This window comes from Apus apus, chromosome 13, assembly GCF_020740795.1.
Source record: "Apus apus isolate bApuApu2 chromosome 13, bApuApu2.pri.cur, whole genome shotgun sequence".
NCBI lineage: Eukaryota > Metazoa > Chordata > Aves > Apodiformes > Apodidae > Apus > Apus apus.
This window is the reverse complement of record NC_067294.1, coordinates 6,104,703-6,119,369: the sequence shown is the minus strand read 5'-3', so window position 1 is coordinate 6,119,369 and position 14,667 is coordinate 6,104,703. Positions and strand designations below refer to the sequence as shown.

Sequence of the window (14,667 nt, the reverse complement as noted above, 5' to 3'; positions counted from 1 at the left end):
AAGGGTGGCTTTTGAGTAGTCTGTATTAAATAAATAGAGGAAGATGATTTTCTTTGCTTGTTCTTTGCTACCAGCTTCCCCAGCTGCCTGGTCACAGAGATCGACTGTCTCACTGGGAAGTGATGATGGTTTCTCACAGCTCCAATCCTTATCTTTCCCCTCCTCTTTCCCTTTCTGTTTTTCTGTTCTGTTTCTTGTTGGCCATATGGATATTTAATCTTACAGCTGCTTCTTTCACATGCAGCAGAAGGGCTGCAAGGCAGGATGAGGAGTGAGCTGATAAAGAATCACAAATCACAAACTAACAGGCATCCTACAGAGCAAGGAGCCAGCACAGCCCGGCTGGTTGGGAATGACCAGTCCCTGTGTTGACATCTAAGTCCTCAGCAACATCAGTGGGAAGAGTTAAGCACCCAGATCAGTGTCCCAACCCCTCTCAAAGATAAGGTGTAATCATGAGGAGTGAACCCAAACCCCAGGCAGCCAAGACAAAACACGGTGTTGCATTTTGTTCTGGTCTTGCGTGTCCTTCACCCAGCATCTGCAATCAGACTGCTGGTGCCAAGATGACTTGTCCTCAGTCCTGCTGGTGACATGAGCCACCATTGCTCCAACAGTCCCTGGAGAGCAACCTTGGCCAGGGTAAGGGTTGGTGCCCCAGCTGGATCACAAGCTGCAGAGCTGGACTCTCTGCAGTGCCCAGGACAGCCCTGTAAGTCAAGGATACACTATTCAGGGTTGCCCAACTATGAGCCAGAAAATTCATTGTACCATAGAATCATAGAATCGTTTTGGTTGGAAAAGACCTTTAAGATCATGCAGTGCATCTGTTAACCCAGCATTGCCAAGTCCACCACTAAACCATGTCCCTCAGCACCACATCTACATGGCTTTTAAATATCTCCAGGGATGGCAACCCCACCACTTCCCTAGGTAGCCTCTTCCAGTGCCTGAGAACCCTTTCAGTAAAGAAATGTTTCATGACAGCCTCTCTTTTTGGCTGCTGTTTTTACTTCACAATGCAGTGCCATGGCAGTGTGGGTGCACAAAGGTGTGTGGTCTGGTTCTGCCAGGGGAGCAGATGAACCTTGAATCCCCTCAGTCATGGGGAGATGCAAAGGAGAGAGGAGCTGAGATTTCACCCAGGAACAGATGGAAACAGATGGAAAAAGTAAATTCCAAACAGTTTTGTGTCTGGCTGCCTCTGGTGGGCAGCTGCTTCAGCTGAGTTATGATCTGTAAGGTCAAAATACTTAGTGTTGTCTGAGGAGACAATCCAATTCAACCAACAGGCAATTTCTACTGTGGGATTTGTTCAATCAGTGCAGATCTGCTGGACAATAACCACAGCAGAGAGACCAATCTGCTGAGAGTCACATCTACCAGCCCAGCATTTCTCTGCCTATTTGGAGCGTATTTCAGACACATCATAACTCTCCACATCCTCTGGACCATTCTTTCCTCTCCCTCCCCACAAGGCAGTCCCAGATGGCAGCGGTGTTAGGAGAGAGGGTGGAGGAGTGAAGACTCTCCTGCCTTCCTCTGCATTCCCCGAGGATGGGAAACACCAGCTCAGGGACTGAGTTGAAATAACAGCATTTAGCATTTTAATTGCAGCAGGCCAAGGTGCGAGGAGGTGCACAAACCCAGCAGAGACATGGTATTCCTCCCTGCTCCCCTCTGCTGTTAGTCCAAGAGAGCCAGAGAGCCAACAAACTCGTTGCAGCAGTGCAAGCAGCTGCTGTGACAGTAACTCTGCCGGGAAAGTTGCACTGGGGGCTGATCTGTCCCTGCGAGAGACCCCCTTGATCTCCAGCCCCGCTTGATTTCTCTGGTCTGTCGTTTGGACCCAGGCTGTGCCTCAACCCGTCTTTCAGGGGGGTGGGACTGCCCACTGGGGAGCGAGGGAGAGGAAGAGACCGATTTGGAAGATAGCGAGGAGGAGGAGAGGCAGCAGGAAACCCAGCCCACCCTTTGGCTTCCTCCTGCCTCCTTCTAAAACCTGCAGATTTCTCCAGCCCGTCCAAGCGCCTGAAGTTTCCTCAGCCCTGCGGCCAGGACTGCGAGGTATGGCCCGAGACCTTCGCGTTTGCCTTTGCCGTGCTCTTTCTCCGGGCATGGGGGTCCCAAGAGCCCCACCCGCGGGGCTCCCCGGCCCAGGAGCCGCTCTCCCGGCCCGTGGGGTGCGTCTGGTGCTCAGCAATGCATCACTCGGGGTCCCACAGCATCCACCTCCCCACCCCGGGTGATGCATCGAGAGACCTCTCCTGACTTCTTCCCTTTCTCCTCTTCGCAGCATCTCCGCTCCTAAACTGAGTCTGGCTCTGTATTTCACTACCAGCTTTAACACTTTGCTGACATCCGACTGTAAACCTTTAACCTGCCCTCATTTTTCTCTCTCCTCCCTTTTTCCCCTCTGGGTTTTCAGTTGTGGGGTATTTCCTTAGCGAGATGCAGGAGACCAACACTTGAGGACATCAACCCAACCCACAGAGCAAAGCAGATCTAGTTACAAACCAGTCCCGATTACACCCAGCCTGAAGTGCGTTGGCAGGTGATGTTTTACTCACCAGAATATTTGGAGGAAGGACAAAAGATCTGTCGGCTTCATCTCAGCCTTTTTTTTTTCCCCTTTTTTTTTCTGAGCCACTCTTATTTCTCCTAAAAAAAAAAAAAAAAAAAGACACTCGGCTTTTTGTTCCAACCAGACTTTGAAACCTTTTCAAGTCCTGCTGCCCTGGTTTGCTGAACTCCAGCTGATCAACTGTTAGGAGAGATGGAGGTTGCAGGAGAAGGGGAACAAAGCTCCTTTAGGGTTTTTTTTAAAGTTTTAAGAACTCGGGCTTAGTCAGGCACAATTTTAGGTCCCGGCAGAGGAGCCGAGGATTTGTTTCCATTAAAGGCAGCCGCGGTCCTCCCCGTCCCGGTGACGTGCCTGGCAGTCTAACTGCTCTTTGTGTCTCTCCTCTAAGAAAGCTCCACTTTGTTGCATTCGGCCAAGAAAAGGAAACTTAACAGGATGGGCTCTGAATTCCCACCCAAAACGAAAGGCAGCAGTTTCAAGTTGGAGTGAGATCGGGGCACCGAGAAGGTCTCCTGTGCTTCCAGCACTCGGTAACCACCAACTTGAAACAGCCCCAAAACTCAGCAGCCCTCCCAAAGGACAGAAATAAATCGCAGCCGTTTGTTAGGGTGAATCAGGCGAGTTTAAAGTGGAAATAAAAGGCTGTCGCGTTCTGCGCAGCAGTTCAAGCCAAGCTATTGTCTGCCACATAGGCAGGAGAAGGGATACGGGCGGTGTCGGGAGGGGGAAGAGGAGAAATAAACTTTTCAAACTTTTTTTCAAGCCCCTCCTTCCACAACCCTCTGCTCTTCCATGACTCAGCCCCAGAGGAATGTCGGCTCCCATGGAAACCCTTTCTGGGTCCTCTGGTCGGAGGGATGTCGGGGCTGTTATCGCTGGAGCAGCCGTGGCAGGGCGAGACAAGGGAATGCTTTGAAGATGGTTTGCATTTTTGCAGAGTATTTAGTGCACAGTTTCTTTCTCTCTCTCTCCTTTGTGGCGCTGTGTGAGATCAGCTTGCTGTATCCCTGGGGAGCCAGAGGGACCAATTGCACCTGGCACAGAAGTATCTGGACCGCTTTTGGCACTGCCCCATATCCAGTCCGAGCAAAAGAGAAAGCTCAGGCAGGACAGCAAAACACGGTGCCACTTGTCCCACTGAGGTCTGCCAAGGGCTCATCTGTGAGCCCCTGCTTGCAGCCCAGGTCTCATCCACGCACTTTTGTTGGTGCTAATGTAACTGTTTCCCATTGTGGATGCAATTTGCAACCTAGACACCTTCTGACAGCTTCAAGCCAGCACACAACTGTAGGGGCACAAGGGGTCTTGGCCTTATATCAATAAGCCCTGTAAGATTTGGAGCACTTAAAGGTGCAATCAGAGTTGCTCAACCCCCTGCAAGGGCGAAGGGGTTACTACAGCATGATGATGTAGATATGTCTTCAGTGACTCTGAATGGACAGATGTGGTAGATAGGGTTTTGGGGTTTTTTTCCCTGTGTTTTGTGGAGAGTGTGTAAGTTTGTGCATGAGCTAAAGGGAATGTCACAATGTCACTTCCATCTAAACCTAACTTGGCTTGCTGAGCCTGCACACTGCATGTGAAGGGACTGTGCAGGTGACAGGATCAAGGCTGGCTTCTGCCCAGCCCCCTGTTCCTGCCCCACTCCCCTGAGACCCAGAGCAGCTGCAGCAGGTCCAGGCAGGCCAGCAGGCTCAGCAGCACAGCCCCTACACGCAGGGACCTGTTCAGCAACAGCTTTATGGGGACTCAGGGAAACCACTCTGACTTCAAACTCAATTTTATCCTGGGAGTGGCTGGTTGAGTAAAGCTCAGAGGGTCTTGCTTGCACAGGGATGTCAGGGCCAGAGAGTCAAAGGCCAGGCGTTGTGTCTCTGTGGTGGCCACACTTTGTCACCCATCTGCATCTTGAAAACTGTGCCCCACAGTGGGGTTTGTAGGCAGAAGCTTTTTTCTGGACTAGTCCTGCCTTTACAAGTCAGCCTGAGGTGCTGGGGCATGTCAGAGCCTGCACAGCCTTAGAAGAACACTGAGCAGAGGGAGGGGTGGGTGGGTGCTGCAGACCCTCTGCTTGGGTGCCTGCCACCTGCATGGCCAGGCTGAGGAGCTCAGATCTGGGAGGGGTTTTGCCCAGCGATGACCCACTCCTGCTCTAGGCTGCTGATGTCGGGAGGTGGCAGCAAGGCGCCTGGCCTGGGTGACAGTGGAGGCAACTGATGTTACCCCAGTGGCCCCGGGGAGGAGCTGTCAAAGTGGCTCCTCCCCAGCTAACGTGGCATCCCTAAGGGCTTATGCAACCCTGGCCGGGGCCAGCACTACCTGGGCCATGCTCCACCCGTGGTGACCCATGGAGCCTCCTCTGGAGGCTGCAACCACCTGGCCCTTGTGCCCTTTCAGAAGGGGATCCAGGAGATTGTCTACACAGCCACTGTGAGCTGAAATCCCCACTTAGGGTACAAGTGGGGCCAAGCATTATTAAGGCAGTGCAGGCCAGGGATCCTGCAGCCCATGGGTGCCAGGCTCTCCCCTCCATCCTCAGCAGTCAGGAGGGCAGGCCTGCTGAGGGGATGGTGACCATGGAGGCTTCCCTTGTTTTATAACCAGCAGGCCTCTCCGTGCCCAGGATGTGCTGGTTTCCAGTGTGTCTTGCAAAGTGCTGGCTTCTGTTGATTCCTACAGGATATAGAAGGATCTAAGTCCCTGCTTCTTAAAATCTCTTTCCCAGCCCTGTTTTCTTCTACCCAGAATCACTTCCTGCTGTGCCCCATCACTCTGCTCCTCTGCCTTCCGTGGGGCTCTTGCAGAGCAGTGCCAAGCTGTCCTAGTGCAGGGGCCCTTGAAGGAATCCCCCAAACCCCTCCAGCTATGGGGTAGATGCTCATGGTATGGCTCAGCTGTCAGCTCCAAAGAGCATCCTCTTGGAGAGCAGGACCATGGCAGGCCACAGACTTGCACAAGTGACTGGCTGCAGTGTCCTCTGTGCACAGGCTCTGCCTCCAGGAGGATGTTGTTTTTCAAATAAACTTGTTTTCCCATCTCTGGCGTGAGCTCTGTGGAGCTTGTTTGCTCAGACTCTTTCATGCTCCTTCTTCCTCCAAACACAACACTGGCAGCTCTGGCTGCCTGCTGGCTCCTAGCAAGCATGTAACTCCCTGACCCCAGCTTTCTGCATGCCCAGACTTTGAAATTCAGGGCTTTTTTTGGAGCTTGGGGAAATGCTCTGAGAGGACCTTGGTCTGGGTTGGGTTTTTCTTAATTCCATCTTCCCTGTGTACATGCAATGCCCTTTCCTCCAGGCTGGGCACTGCTGTGCTTCTGCCCATCAAGCATCACTGAACCTCAGCGCATCTTCCAAAGCAAACAAGCCCCTTTGCAAGCCAGGGGATGGCAGTGAGGGAAGAGATGGCCAGATTTGCCAGTACTTTTCCACCTCTTCCCCTCAAACCACCCTTCCAGAAGCAAAGAACCAGTGATTTCTCCTGGCAAACACCAGGAGAACCCTTGGGAAGGGACAGCATGTACTGAGTGGGACAGGAGGGAGCTGCTCAGCTGCAGCCTCACCAGAGCAACCGGGCTCATTCATCCCCGCCCCTGCAGCCCCTCTGCCCACACGTCCTCCATCCCACCACAGCTGCCACCACCCCCTCCCCCCATGCTCCCAGCCCTCCAGTGTTCCTAGGAAGCTGTCCTACATGCCCTGACACCGATTTTGCACAGGCACACAGCCAGGGCCGGGCAAGGCTCTGAGTCTGGGAGGAGGATTTCTGCCTCTGTGTGGCCAAACCTTGCTAAATGAGGGAGCCCAGCCCGGCCGGTGCCCTGGCAGCACAGACTGGCATGGCTTTATACCCAGAGTGCTGTTGTGCATGGGGAGGAAGGGAAAGGATGCACAGCCAAATCAGATATCCATCCACGCTCGCTGGGAAAGAGGAAGACACCTTGTCCAACAGTTTCTGCCCCAGCAAAGCCATCCATCCTCCCAGCCCCAGGGAGCAGGTGGGCTGCGCTGCCCCGGCCGGGCAGGTGGAGCGGAAGGGAGGCAGCGGAAGCCTTGGCAGGGGGACAAGTCCCCTCGTTGGCAGGAGACAAACGGGGGGTGTTTCAGTCTGCCGGCAGGCGGAAGGGAGAGGGCAGCCCTTGCTGTCAGCAGTGGGATGCCACTGGCATATTAAGCTGCCAGCTGAGCTCCTCTCTGCCCTCACACAGAGGAGCTCAATCCTGCCAAACAGGAACTTAGGGGGGGACAAGGACAGGGCGATTTCACCAGCTGTGCTGTCCTTCTGGCTCACGTTGCAGCCAGGCTGCCTGGCTCACTCGTCCTACAGAATCCCTGCAACAGTCACATCACAAGGGTGCAAAGGGTTCATCCTCCTGGAGCTCATCTCCCTGCAGAGCACAACCCGAAAACATCCTGGATCCCTCAGACCCAGTTTGGAGACCCTCAGGTCTGAGCAGGAAAGGGAAAAACTATAGAAGACACCCCACATTTGACAGTGCCAGGGATGGAGGACTGGTCCCTAATACCCCTAAAGATGTCTGTGTCCACATGGGAAGGAGTTTTCTTCAGGATTTAATTCTGAAGTTCTTCATCTTGCTGTCTCTCTTTTCTCTCTTCCCTTCCTCCACTTTAATTTTCCCTCTGACAAATAAAATGGTAGCGAGTTTCATCGCCTGTACCTGGGGCTCATATCAGGGGCTTTTAACATGAAAAACAGGGGGCTGTTGTCCTAGAAAACTCCTGTGAAGGACAGAAGAACTGCCATTTCGACTGCAATTTTTCTAAAGGCAACAGAAATCTTAATCTCTGCTACCCCATTTTGCAAAATCAAAAGAATTTGTCTTGGAAACATGGTTTGGCTTAAGGTTTCAGCTAGAAAACCCATCATGTGGGGCTGTAATATCAAACAGATGGGGTAGGAAACAAAGAGAACGCCCTTTTCTAAGTGCAGGTCTGGCAGCCCTGAGAGCCCAGCAGCACTCCATGGCCTCCTTCCTCATCCCTTCTTTTCCTCTCCTTTTACTCAGGGTTTGCTGAAAGATGAGGGCCTGGATTTTTTTCCTTCTCTGCCTGGCAGGCAAAGCCCTGGCAGCTCCGGTAAGTAAGAGACGACAGAGCCTCTCTGCTGTCAGGGTTGTCTGTCCAGTGTATCTGATGGGGATTTGGTTTTATATCAAATAAACCCCTGAGCTATGGGGGCAGTGGGGGGAGAGGAAACTTGTGGGTGGCCCTGTCTCCTACCCTGGTGGGTCATCCCTCTTGGGACTGTCCTCCCCCTGGACCCTGGCTCATGGACCTTTTTCCCTGCAGCAGGAGGCTCTGCCTGATGAGACAGAGGTCATTGAAGAGGTAGGTGACACTGCTCCTCCTTGTCACCTATCCCTTGAGAAACCCACTGCCCTGGAAAGAGCATCTCAGAAGCAGGGGGGAGCAGGGGCAATGAGGGGGCTGCTCTGCCCCCTGGGAATGGGGCCCAGCTCTTTTTGCACCCCTGCCATCCACACTGACCTCTTTTGCAGGAGCCCGTGGGGACTAACCCCGTCCAGGTGGAGGTGGGAGAGTTCGAGGAACCCACAGAAGATGTAGAGGAGATTGTGGCAGAGAGTAAGTTGGTTTTTGCCTGCTCTCCATCAGGCAATGACACTGTCCTTTCCCTGGGTGGGAGAGCTGTAGCTTCCCCAAACAGTGAGGGCTTATCTGGGAAGGACTGTAGCACAAGGGTGATGCCAACCTAGACACACACTTGAAAGCAAAAGAGGTCCACGACCTCTTTACTGAACTGGATTCTCCATAACCTCTTTTTTGCAACAGAAAAGCCACTGCATTTTGTGGCTACAGAACAGAGCCCAGGATTAGCCCAAGGGCTAACGTGAGCTTCTGCAGACCCTCACATCATCCCAGTGCAGCAAGAGATGCTCGGGGCTGTCCCTGGTCAAGTCTCTGTCTTCCCTCTGTGCTGAGACGCCCCAGGCAGCTTGTGGGAGGCGAGGATAGGGCAGCCTCTGACTTTGCTCCATGTCCTCTCCCAGACCCCTGCCAGAACCACCACTGCAAGCACGGCAAGGTTTGTGAGGTGGATGACAACAACTCACCCATGTGTGTGTGCCAGGACCCCTCCAGTTGCCCAGCCACCGCTGCCGTCTTTGAGAAGGTGAGGGCAGAAGCTGCTTGATGGACTGGAATGGGGAGGGACCTCACATAGGACAGTGTCAGAAATGGTGGGGGAGATAGAGCCTGGATGGCAGGTCCCCATATGGCTTCAGCTGCTGCTGCTGTTGTTCACCCCAAGAAACAAAGCTAAACTTCTCACTTGGAGGCTCTCCCTGCTGACGTCCCAGCATGGCTGGACTTCGCTGTCCCTCAAGCAGCATCTCCCCATCCTGTGCAGGTCTGCGGCACTGACAACAAGACCTATGACTCCTCCTGCCATTTCTTTGCCACCAAGTGCACCCTGGAGGGAACCAAGAAGGGACACAAGCTGCACCTGGACTACATTGGGCCTTGCAAATGTAAGTGGACCCATTCCCTTAGACAAGTGGACCCCTAACCAGAGCACAGCCCCTTTGCCCATAAGCTGAGAGAGAGCAAAGGTCCAGGCAGATGCAGGGCTGAGGTGGGGGGGTGCTGGGGCTGCATGTCCAAGTGCTGTGCTGACCACTGTGTATGGTCTCCAGTCATCCCTGCCTGCCTGGACACAGAGCTGACCGAGTTCCCCCTGCGCATGCGGGACTGGCTCAAGAACGTGCTGATCACTCTGTACGAGCGTGATGAGGACAACAACCTGCTGACAGAGAAGCAGAAGCTCAAGGTGAGGGGTTGGGGAGGGAGCCTGGGAGCTCACCCCACCAATGGAGCCCAACACACATGGGGAGCCCATCCAGAATGACTTCCGGCCACCCCATGTAAAGCCCCTCCCAAGGTTCCCCCTTTGCATCCCATTGCCCTACTGACAAGACCTCCCTGCCTCTCCTATGACAGGTGAAGAAGATCCATGAGAACGAGAAGCGCCTGGAGGCTGGTGACCACACCGTGGAGCTGCTGGCCCGTGACTTTGAGAAGAACTACAACATGTACATCTTCCCTGTGCACTGGCAGTTCGGGCAGCTGGACCAGCACCCCATTGATGGGTGAGTGTGGGCAGAGCAGCACGAGGGCCCTGCCAGGACCCCTTCCTGCCCAAGGACCAGGGTGATTTGATGGCAGAAAGTGTCAAGGCTGGACATGAGTGGGTGGCTAGTGACAGAGGCACAGGCTAAGGCCGGTAGAGAGACAAACCCTGCACACATCTGCAGAGATGGGGGAAAACCATCTACCATGGGGTAAAGGCAGTTTTACTTTCTGCAACCAGCTCTTCTGCAGACAGAGGGACCTGTCCCGGCCCCAGCTGCTCCCATGTCCCTTGCATGGGCTTTCTGTCTTCTCAGATTTACTGCTGGATGATAGTTCCCTAAAATATCTTCATCCAAAGGCCCCAGGATAATTTCAGCAGCTGAAACACCAGCTGCTGGCTGAGCTGTTGAGCTGGAGATGGACATGAGATGGATCAGGGACACATGGAGGGGGGCAGCTGGTGAGGACCCCCTGAGCTGCCAGCTATTTTGTGACCAGCACAGCAGATACCAGTCCTTGACCTTCAAGATGCACAGTGGATACTGGGGGGCACTGGGAAAGCGGTCAAACCAGACAGAGATCTGGGGCCAGCATCTTGCCCTGTGCTGGCTCCTGCACCCAGCAGAGTGCGTCCCCTCCTGTGGGAGCACGGCTGGTGGTGACGTGCGGCACATTGACCACCCGGTCACCTCGGCAGGTACCTGTCCCACACTGAGCTGGCCCCACTCCGTGCCCCCCTCATCCCCATGGAGCACTGCACCACCCGCTTCTTTGAGGCCTGTGACCTGGACAACGACAAGTACATCGCCCTGGAGGAGTGGGCCAGCTGCTTCGGCATTAAGGAGCGTAAGTACCGAGCAGGGAAGGAATAGGGGTGGAGGAGACACCAAAAAGCTACCCCCAAAGCCCCCACTCAGGATGAAGCGATGCATTACAGCCCACCCTGGGGAGGGAAAGGTAGGGGAGAGAAGGGATGGGGGATCCCAGGAGCAGTAGAACCCTGGGTCCTGGTAGCATCCACCTCCTAACCTCATCTCTCTCCTTTCCTTTCACAGAGGACATAGACAAGGATCTCGTGATCTAATCCCTCAGCTTCTTTCTCTGCTGCCAACTTTGTCTTGTTTTAACCTTCCCACTTCCTTCGGTTTTTGAACTGCTTTTGTTTTGGTTTGTTTTTTTTCCCCTGGGAACAAGGTGCTAATATAGATCTAAACGTATGTAGTAACGGTGCTAAGAGAAGTAAAAGTCCTTGATCATAGCCTAATCTATTACCACTAGATTACTCACTCAGCTGTTTCCACATGATCTTACCAACCCTTTCTCTCTCCAACGTGGCTTTACTGTGTACTGACCCTGTTCCTGTCCCAAATATCTGCTCCATCTTGGTATCCACTCTCGGATCAACTCCTCTTAACTTCCTACTAACAAACAGCACGTTCTTGGACACGTCAGCACAGACACAAAGAGCTCTCAGCTGATTCACCACCCTGGTCACCAACCGTCAGCGATGGAAGGCAGAGCCAGAGGATGTAGGAGGACTGGGATTTTCAACCAGAGCAGCTAGGGGTGACACAGTGGTCACCCAGCTCATGTTAGGGGGGATGGAGAGAGGGTGAGGAAGACATAGGGTGTGTTTCCCTTTTTGTGTTGTTTTTTGTTGTTGGGTTGTTTCATTTTTTTCATTCCCAGGGCTTGAATTTGACAATCATTGGGTGTAAAAACGAAGGGCTAATCAAGCAAACAAATAGGAAAGCACACGAAATTGAAAACAAATAAAACGAAACGCATCCCATCCTGTAAAATCCCCTTGAAAAATAAAGGTTTGAAAGTGCTACATGCTTTACCGTTACTTAACAACCATATTGCTGTTGTGTTTTCTGTGCTGCCAAGGGAGACTGGGGGCAGACGCCTGTTCCCCCAGGTTTTTGTGGCTGACCTTGCTGTTGTGATTTTGCTGTAGGTGAGATAAAGCTCCTGGCTCTCCTCGAATCACGGTGCCCTTGAGCACTTCCCACCTCTGCCTTAGTCATGCTTAAATTCCAGCCCTGCCCTCCCAGGGAAGACGTGTCAGGCTTGCAAGGGACAGTTCTGCTCAAAAGAGGTGTGCTTGCCACACGCTTGAGGAAAAGGCTGTAATATTTTTTTCCTGATGGGGATTTTAAGGTTTATGGGATGGGTGGGATGGAAGGGAGAAGGTATTTGGATTTTGCTTTATAGAGAGAGTTCTGACAGAATTGAAAGGATGGTTAAGTCTCACAGGCTGAGAACCTTTTTTTTTTACCTCTGAATGTTCCCTGTGCCTTATATTATTAAATTCCTGCCACATTGTGAGCAACCTGATGAGTGTCTGTAATAAAAAAATACTGTTTTGAAACACTGACAATAAATAAGCTTGCAATGTTCCTCTGTTTTGTCCCATCCTGATGCACACACATCAGCAACTCCATGCGTGTGGGTGTCACACAGGCACCCCAGCCCCAGGGAAAGGTCTGGGCCAAGGTAAGGTGGCCAAGGTGCTTCTGCCAGTCACAGCCCGTAAATGGGCTGGTTGGGGGACATTGGATGGGTAATGGGCTGATGGAGCCAACAGGGTCACTGCAGCAGGCAGCACAGACATTTGCACAGATCTAAAGCTCTTGCTTTCATGAGCAATAAAATCCCTGGGAAAGGCAAAAAGGCACAACAGAAGAAAGTAAACACTGCTCTTTGTACGAGCTAAAAATATCCATGAACAAGGGCTCTGGTGAAGGTGTGAACAGCCCCTCACTGGATGAGCTGCAGGGTTAGCTCCTGCATAGGGTCATTCCTAGCTGCAGAGCCCTTGGCAGGTCCCATTGGGGATGGTCACTTTGCAGGTGCTTTTCCAAGCTGTTTGCAGCCAGTGGGAGAGCTGGTGCCCTGAGAAACCAGGTGAAGGATTTTCACTGCTGCCTGGAACCCCAGGGCTCATTCCACCCAGTCATCATTAGCCAGAGGGGGGTTTCTCGATGGAGCCCCAGCGAATGTCCCCCCTGCCCCTCAGGGGCTGCAGCTGCTGCCTCTGGCCAGGCACATCAAGGGGCACTGCTGCCCAGACCCCACCTGCAAGATCCAGCTGGCTGCAGCAGCCATTGGCTGCCTAGCCAGGTCTAGGCCAGGAGAGCTGGTGAAAGGATTTGGGCAGGGGGTGGACAGGAAGACAGGACAGGACTGGAAGAGATCAGCCACCCTGTGCAAACCTGCTTCCCAGCTGCTCCCTCCCAGCCAGAAACTCCTGCTCCCTCTCCTCCGCCAAGACGCAGCCGCATTCCTTCCATCCTTCTGTCCTTCCAGCTCCAGCCCTCCCTGCCAGCACCGCCGGACAGACTCCCTGTGCAAGGGAAGGCTTTCCAGCCCTCCTCTCCTCTGCCTTCCCCTCTTGTGCAGGAATCAGCTCTAAATCACAGCAAGTTCAGAAAAGTCAGCAGGCTCTAGCAGGAGAGCAGGAACAGCTCAGGAAAGCCAAGGGATCCATCTCTAAGGCCATGGCCCATCCCAGGGGACAACGCTCATGTCCCAGCCTTCTGGCAGAGCCCAAAGAACCCGTCAGAGCTGTTACAAGTGCAGCTGTTCTGGCTTTAACTGAGCATCAAAGAGAGCTCATGAGTTTGCAGCTGGGTCTCCCTTAACCCTTCAAAGGTCACAGCCTGAAGTATCAAGTTGCTGGAATTTCACTGCCTTGAGGCAAATGCCATACATGGGGTTACCTCAGGACTTGAGGAATAAGCTGGCCTTTTTTAAGCATTCAGACCTAGACGGTCAGCAAGGGTGGAACTGAACAGCCCTTTCCCTGTTACAGCAGAAATTGAGCCTCCCACTGGCTGCACAGCAGTAAAGAAACTCTCCTGTACTTTCCAAGTGGAAATTTTCCCTGTGGTTAGTGCTGACTGAGGACACAGTTTCCAAACTTAAAAAAATAATTAAAAAAAAAAAAGTAAAAGAAAAGAAAATAGAAAAATAACAGAGAGGTCTGAATCCCAAACCAGACAGACACAAACACCAGCTGACCTGAGTGCTACAGAGCATCTGCAGGCAGAGGTAGTTAATTTTGCTGTAGTTATTTGGGGGAGCACCACAGAGCAGCTCATTGTCCTGCTTGCTCTCAACAGAGAAAAGATGGGAAAGACAAAGGTTCATGCAGAGATTAGTGCTTTTCTGCCTTCTTTCCTGACTCTTATGAAAGAAACTAACTGTGGCACAAAGGCTGCACTAAGGTTTGGTTCTTGGCCAGGGCAGTGCCAGGACCACCTCCATCCCTCTGCCCTGCTCCAGCTTGTCGAGCAGCTCCTGAGATGCCCATAACCACTGTGGAGCCTTCTTCTGGGTTAAAACAGCTGATCTATTGCAAAAGAGGACAAACTCAGTAAAAAAAGATGCCCAACCTCCAGTGAAGAGACAACACCAGGGAAAAACATTTCAGGGGACGCATCTCTCTGCTGCCGGCCTGGAGGGAGAGCAGGCGAGGGGCAGATACTTCTCCGGCACCACCGCCAAGTTGTGAGAGACACCTCCATCTCTATCCCCAGACCGATTTCCATCCCTCTCCCGGCCCATCTCCATCCCCCGGTGCGGCGGCACCGGCGCGGAGCGGCCGGCGGGGGGAGCGGCAGGGCAGGGGATGGAGCCCGGCGCCGGGGGAGGCTGAGCCGGCTTGGAGTGAGTCGGGCTGGGGATCCCGGGCTAGGAGAGCGGGTTTGTACCTCCCCGGTTCCCACGGGCGCATCTCCCAGCCCGGGGTTTTGCCCTTCGCAGCGGAGCAACCCAGCAGCTGCGAGATGTGGCCCCGCGAAACGCAGCCCTGGTCCCTTTCAGGGCTACGTCCCCACCACACCTGGCCATGCCATCCCACCCCACCCAAGGCTGCCTGAGCCCTCCCATCCTTTCTGGAGCACTTTCTAGTCTAAGGAACATACGATTGATCCCAGGTGTTGTGCTCTGCTGATCAGTCTGCCTGTCT

The 14,667-nt window shown here is 53.3% G+C and overlaps 1 protein-coding gene across 1 annotated transcript; it reads left to right on the top strand.

Annotated features, from left to right (window-relative positions):
• The first annotated feature begins 1,913 nt into the window (after window positions 1-1,913).
• SPARC (secreted protein acidic and cysteine rich) lies at window positions 1,914-11,526 on the top strand. The gene is made up of 10 exons (XM_051631027.1): window positions 1,914-2,067; window positions 7,610-7,679; window positions 7,893-7,931; window positions 8,102-8,186; window positions 8,612-8,733; window positions 8,971-9,091; window positions 9,257-9,390; window positions 9,561-9,709; window positions 10,390-10,538; window positions 10,748-11,526. The coding sequence occupies exons 2-10, from the start codon at window positions 7,623-7,625 to the stop codon at window positions 10,774-10,776; spliced, it is 885 nt and encodes a 294-aa protein (XP_051486987.1). The 5' UTR covers window positions 1,914-2,067; window positions 7,610-7,622; the 3' UTR covers window positions 10,777-11,526.
• Window positions 11,527-14,667: the final 3,141 nt, after the last annotated feature.

Coding starts and splice junctions, on each gene's coding strand:
- SPARC (XM_051631027.1), top strand. CDS start 7,623: ATGAGGGCCTGGATTTTTTTCCTTCTCTGCCTGGCAGGCAAAGCCCTG. Junction 8,734..8,970: donor CCGCTGCCGTCTTTGAGAAG/GTGAGGGCAGAA, acceptor CATCCTGTGCAG/GTCTGCGGCACTGACAACAA. Junction 9,391..9,560: donor CAGAGAAGCAGAAGCTCAAG/GTGAGGGGTTGG, acceptor CTCCTATGACAG/GTGAAGAAGATCCATGAGAA.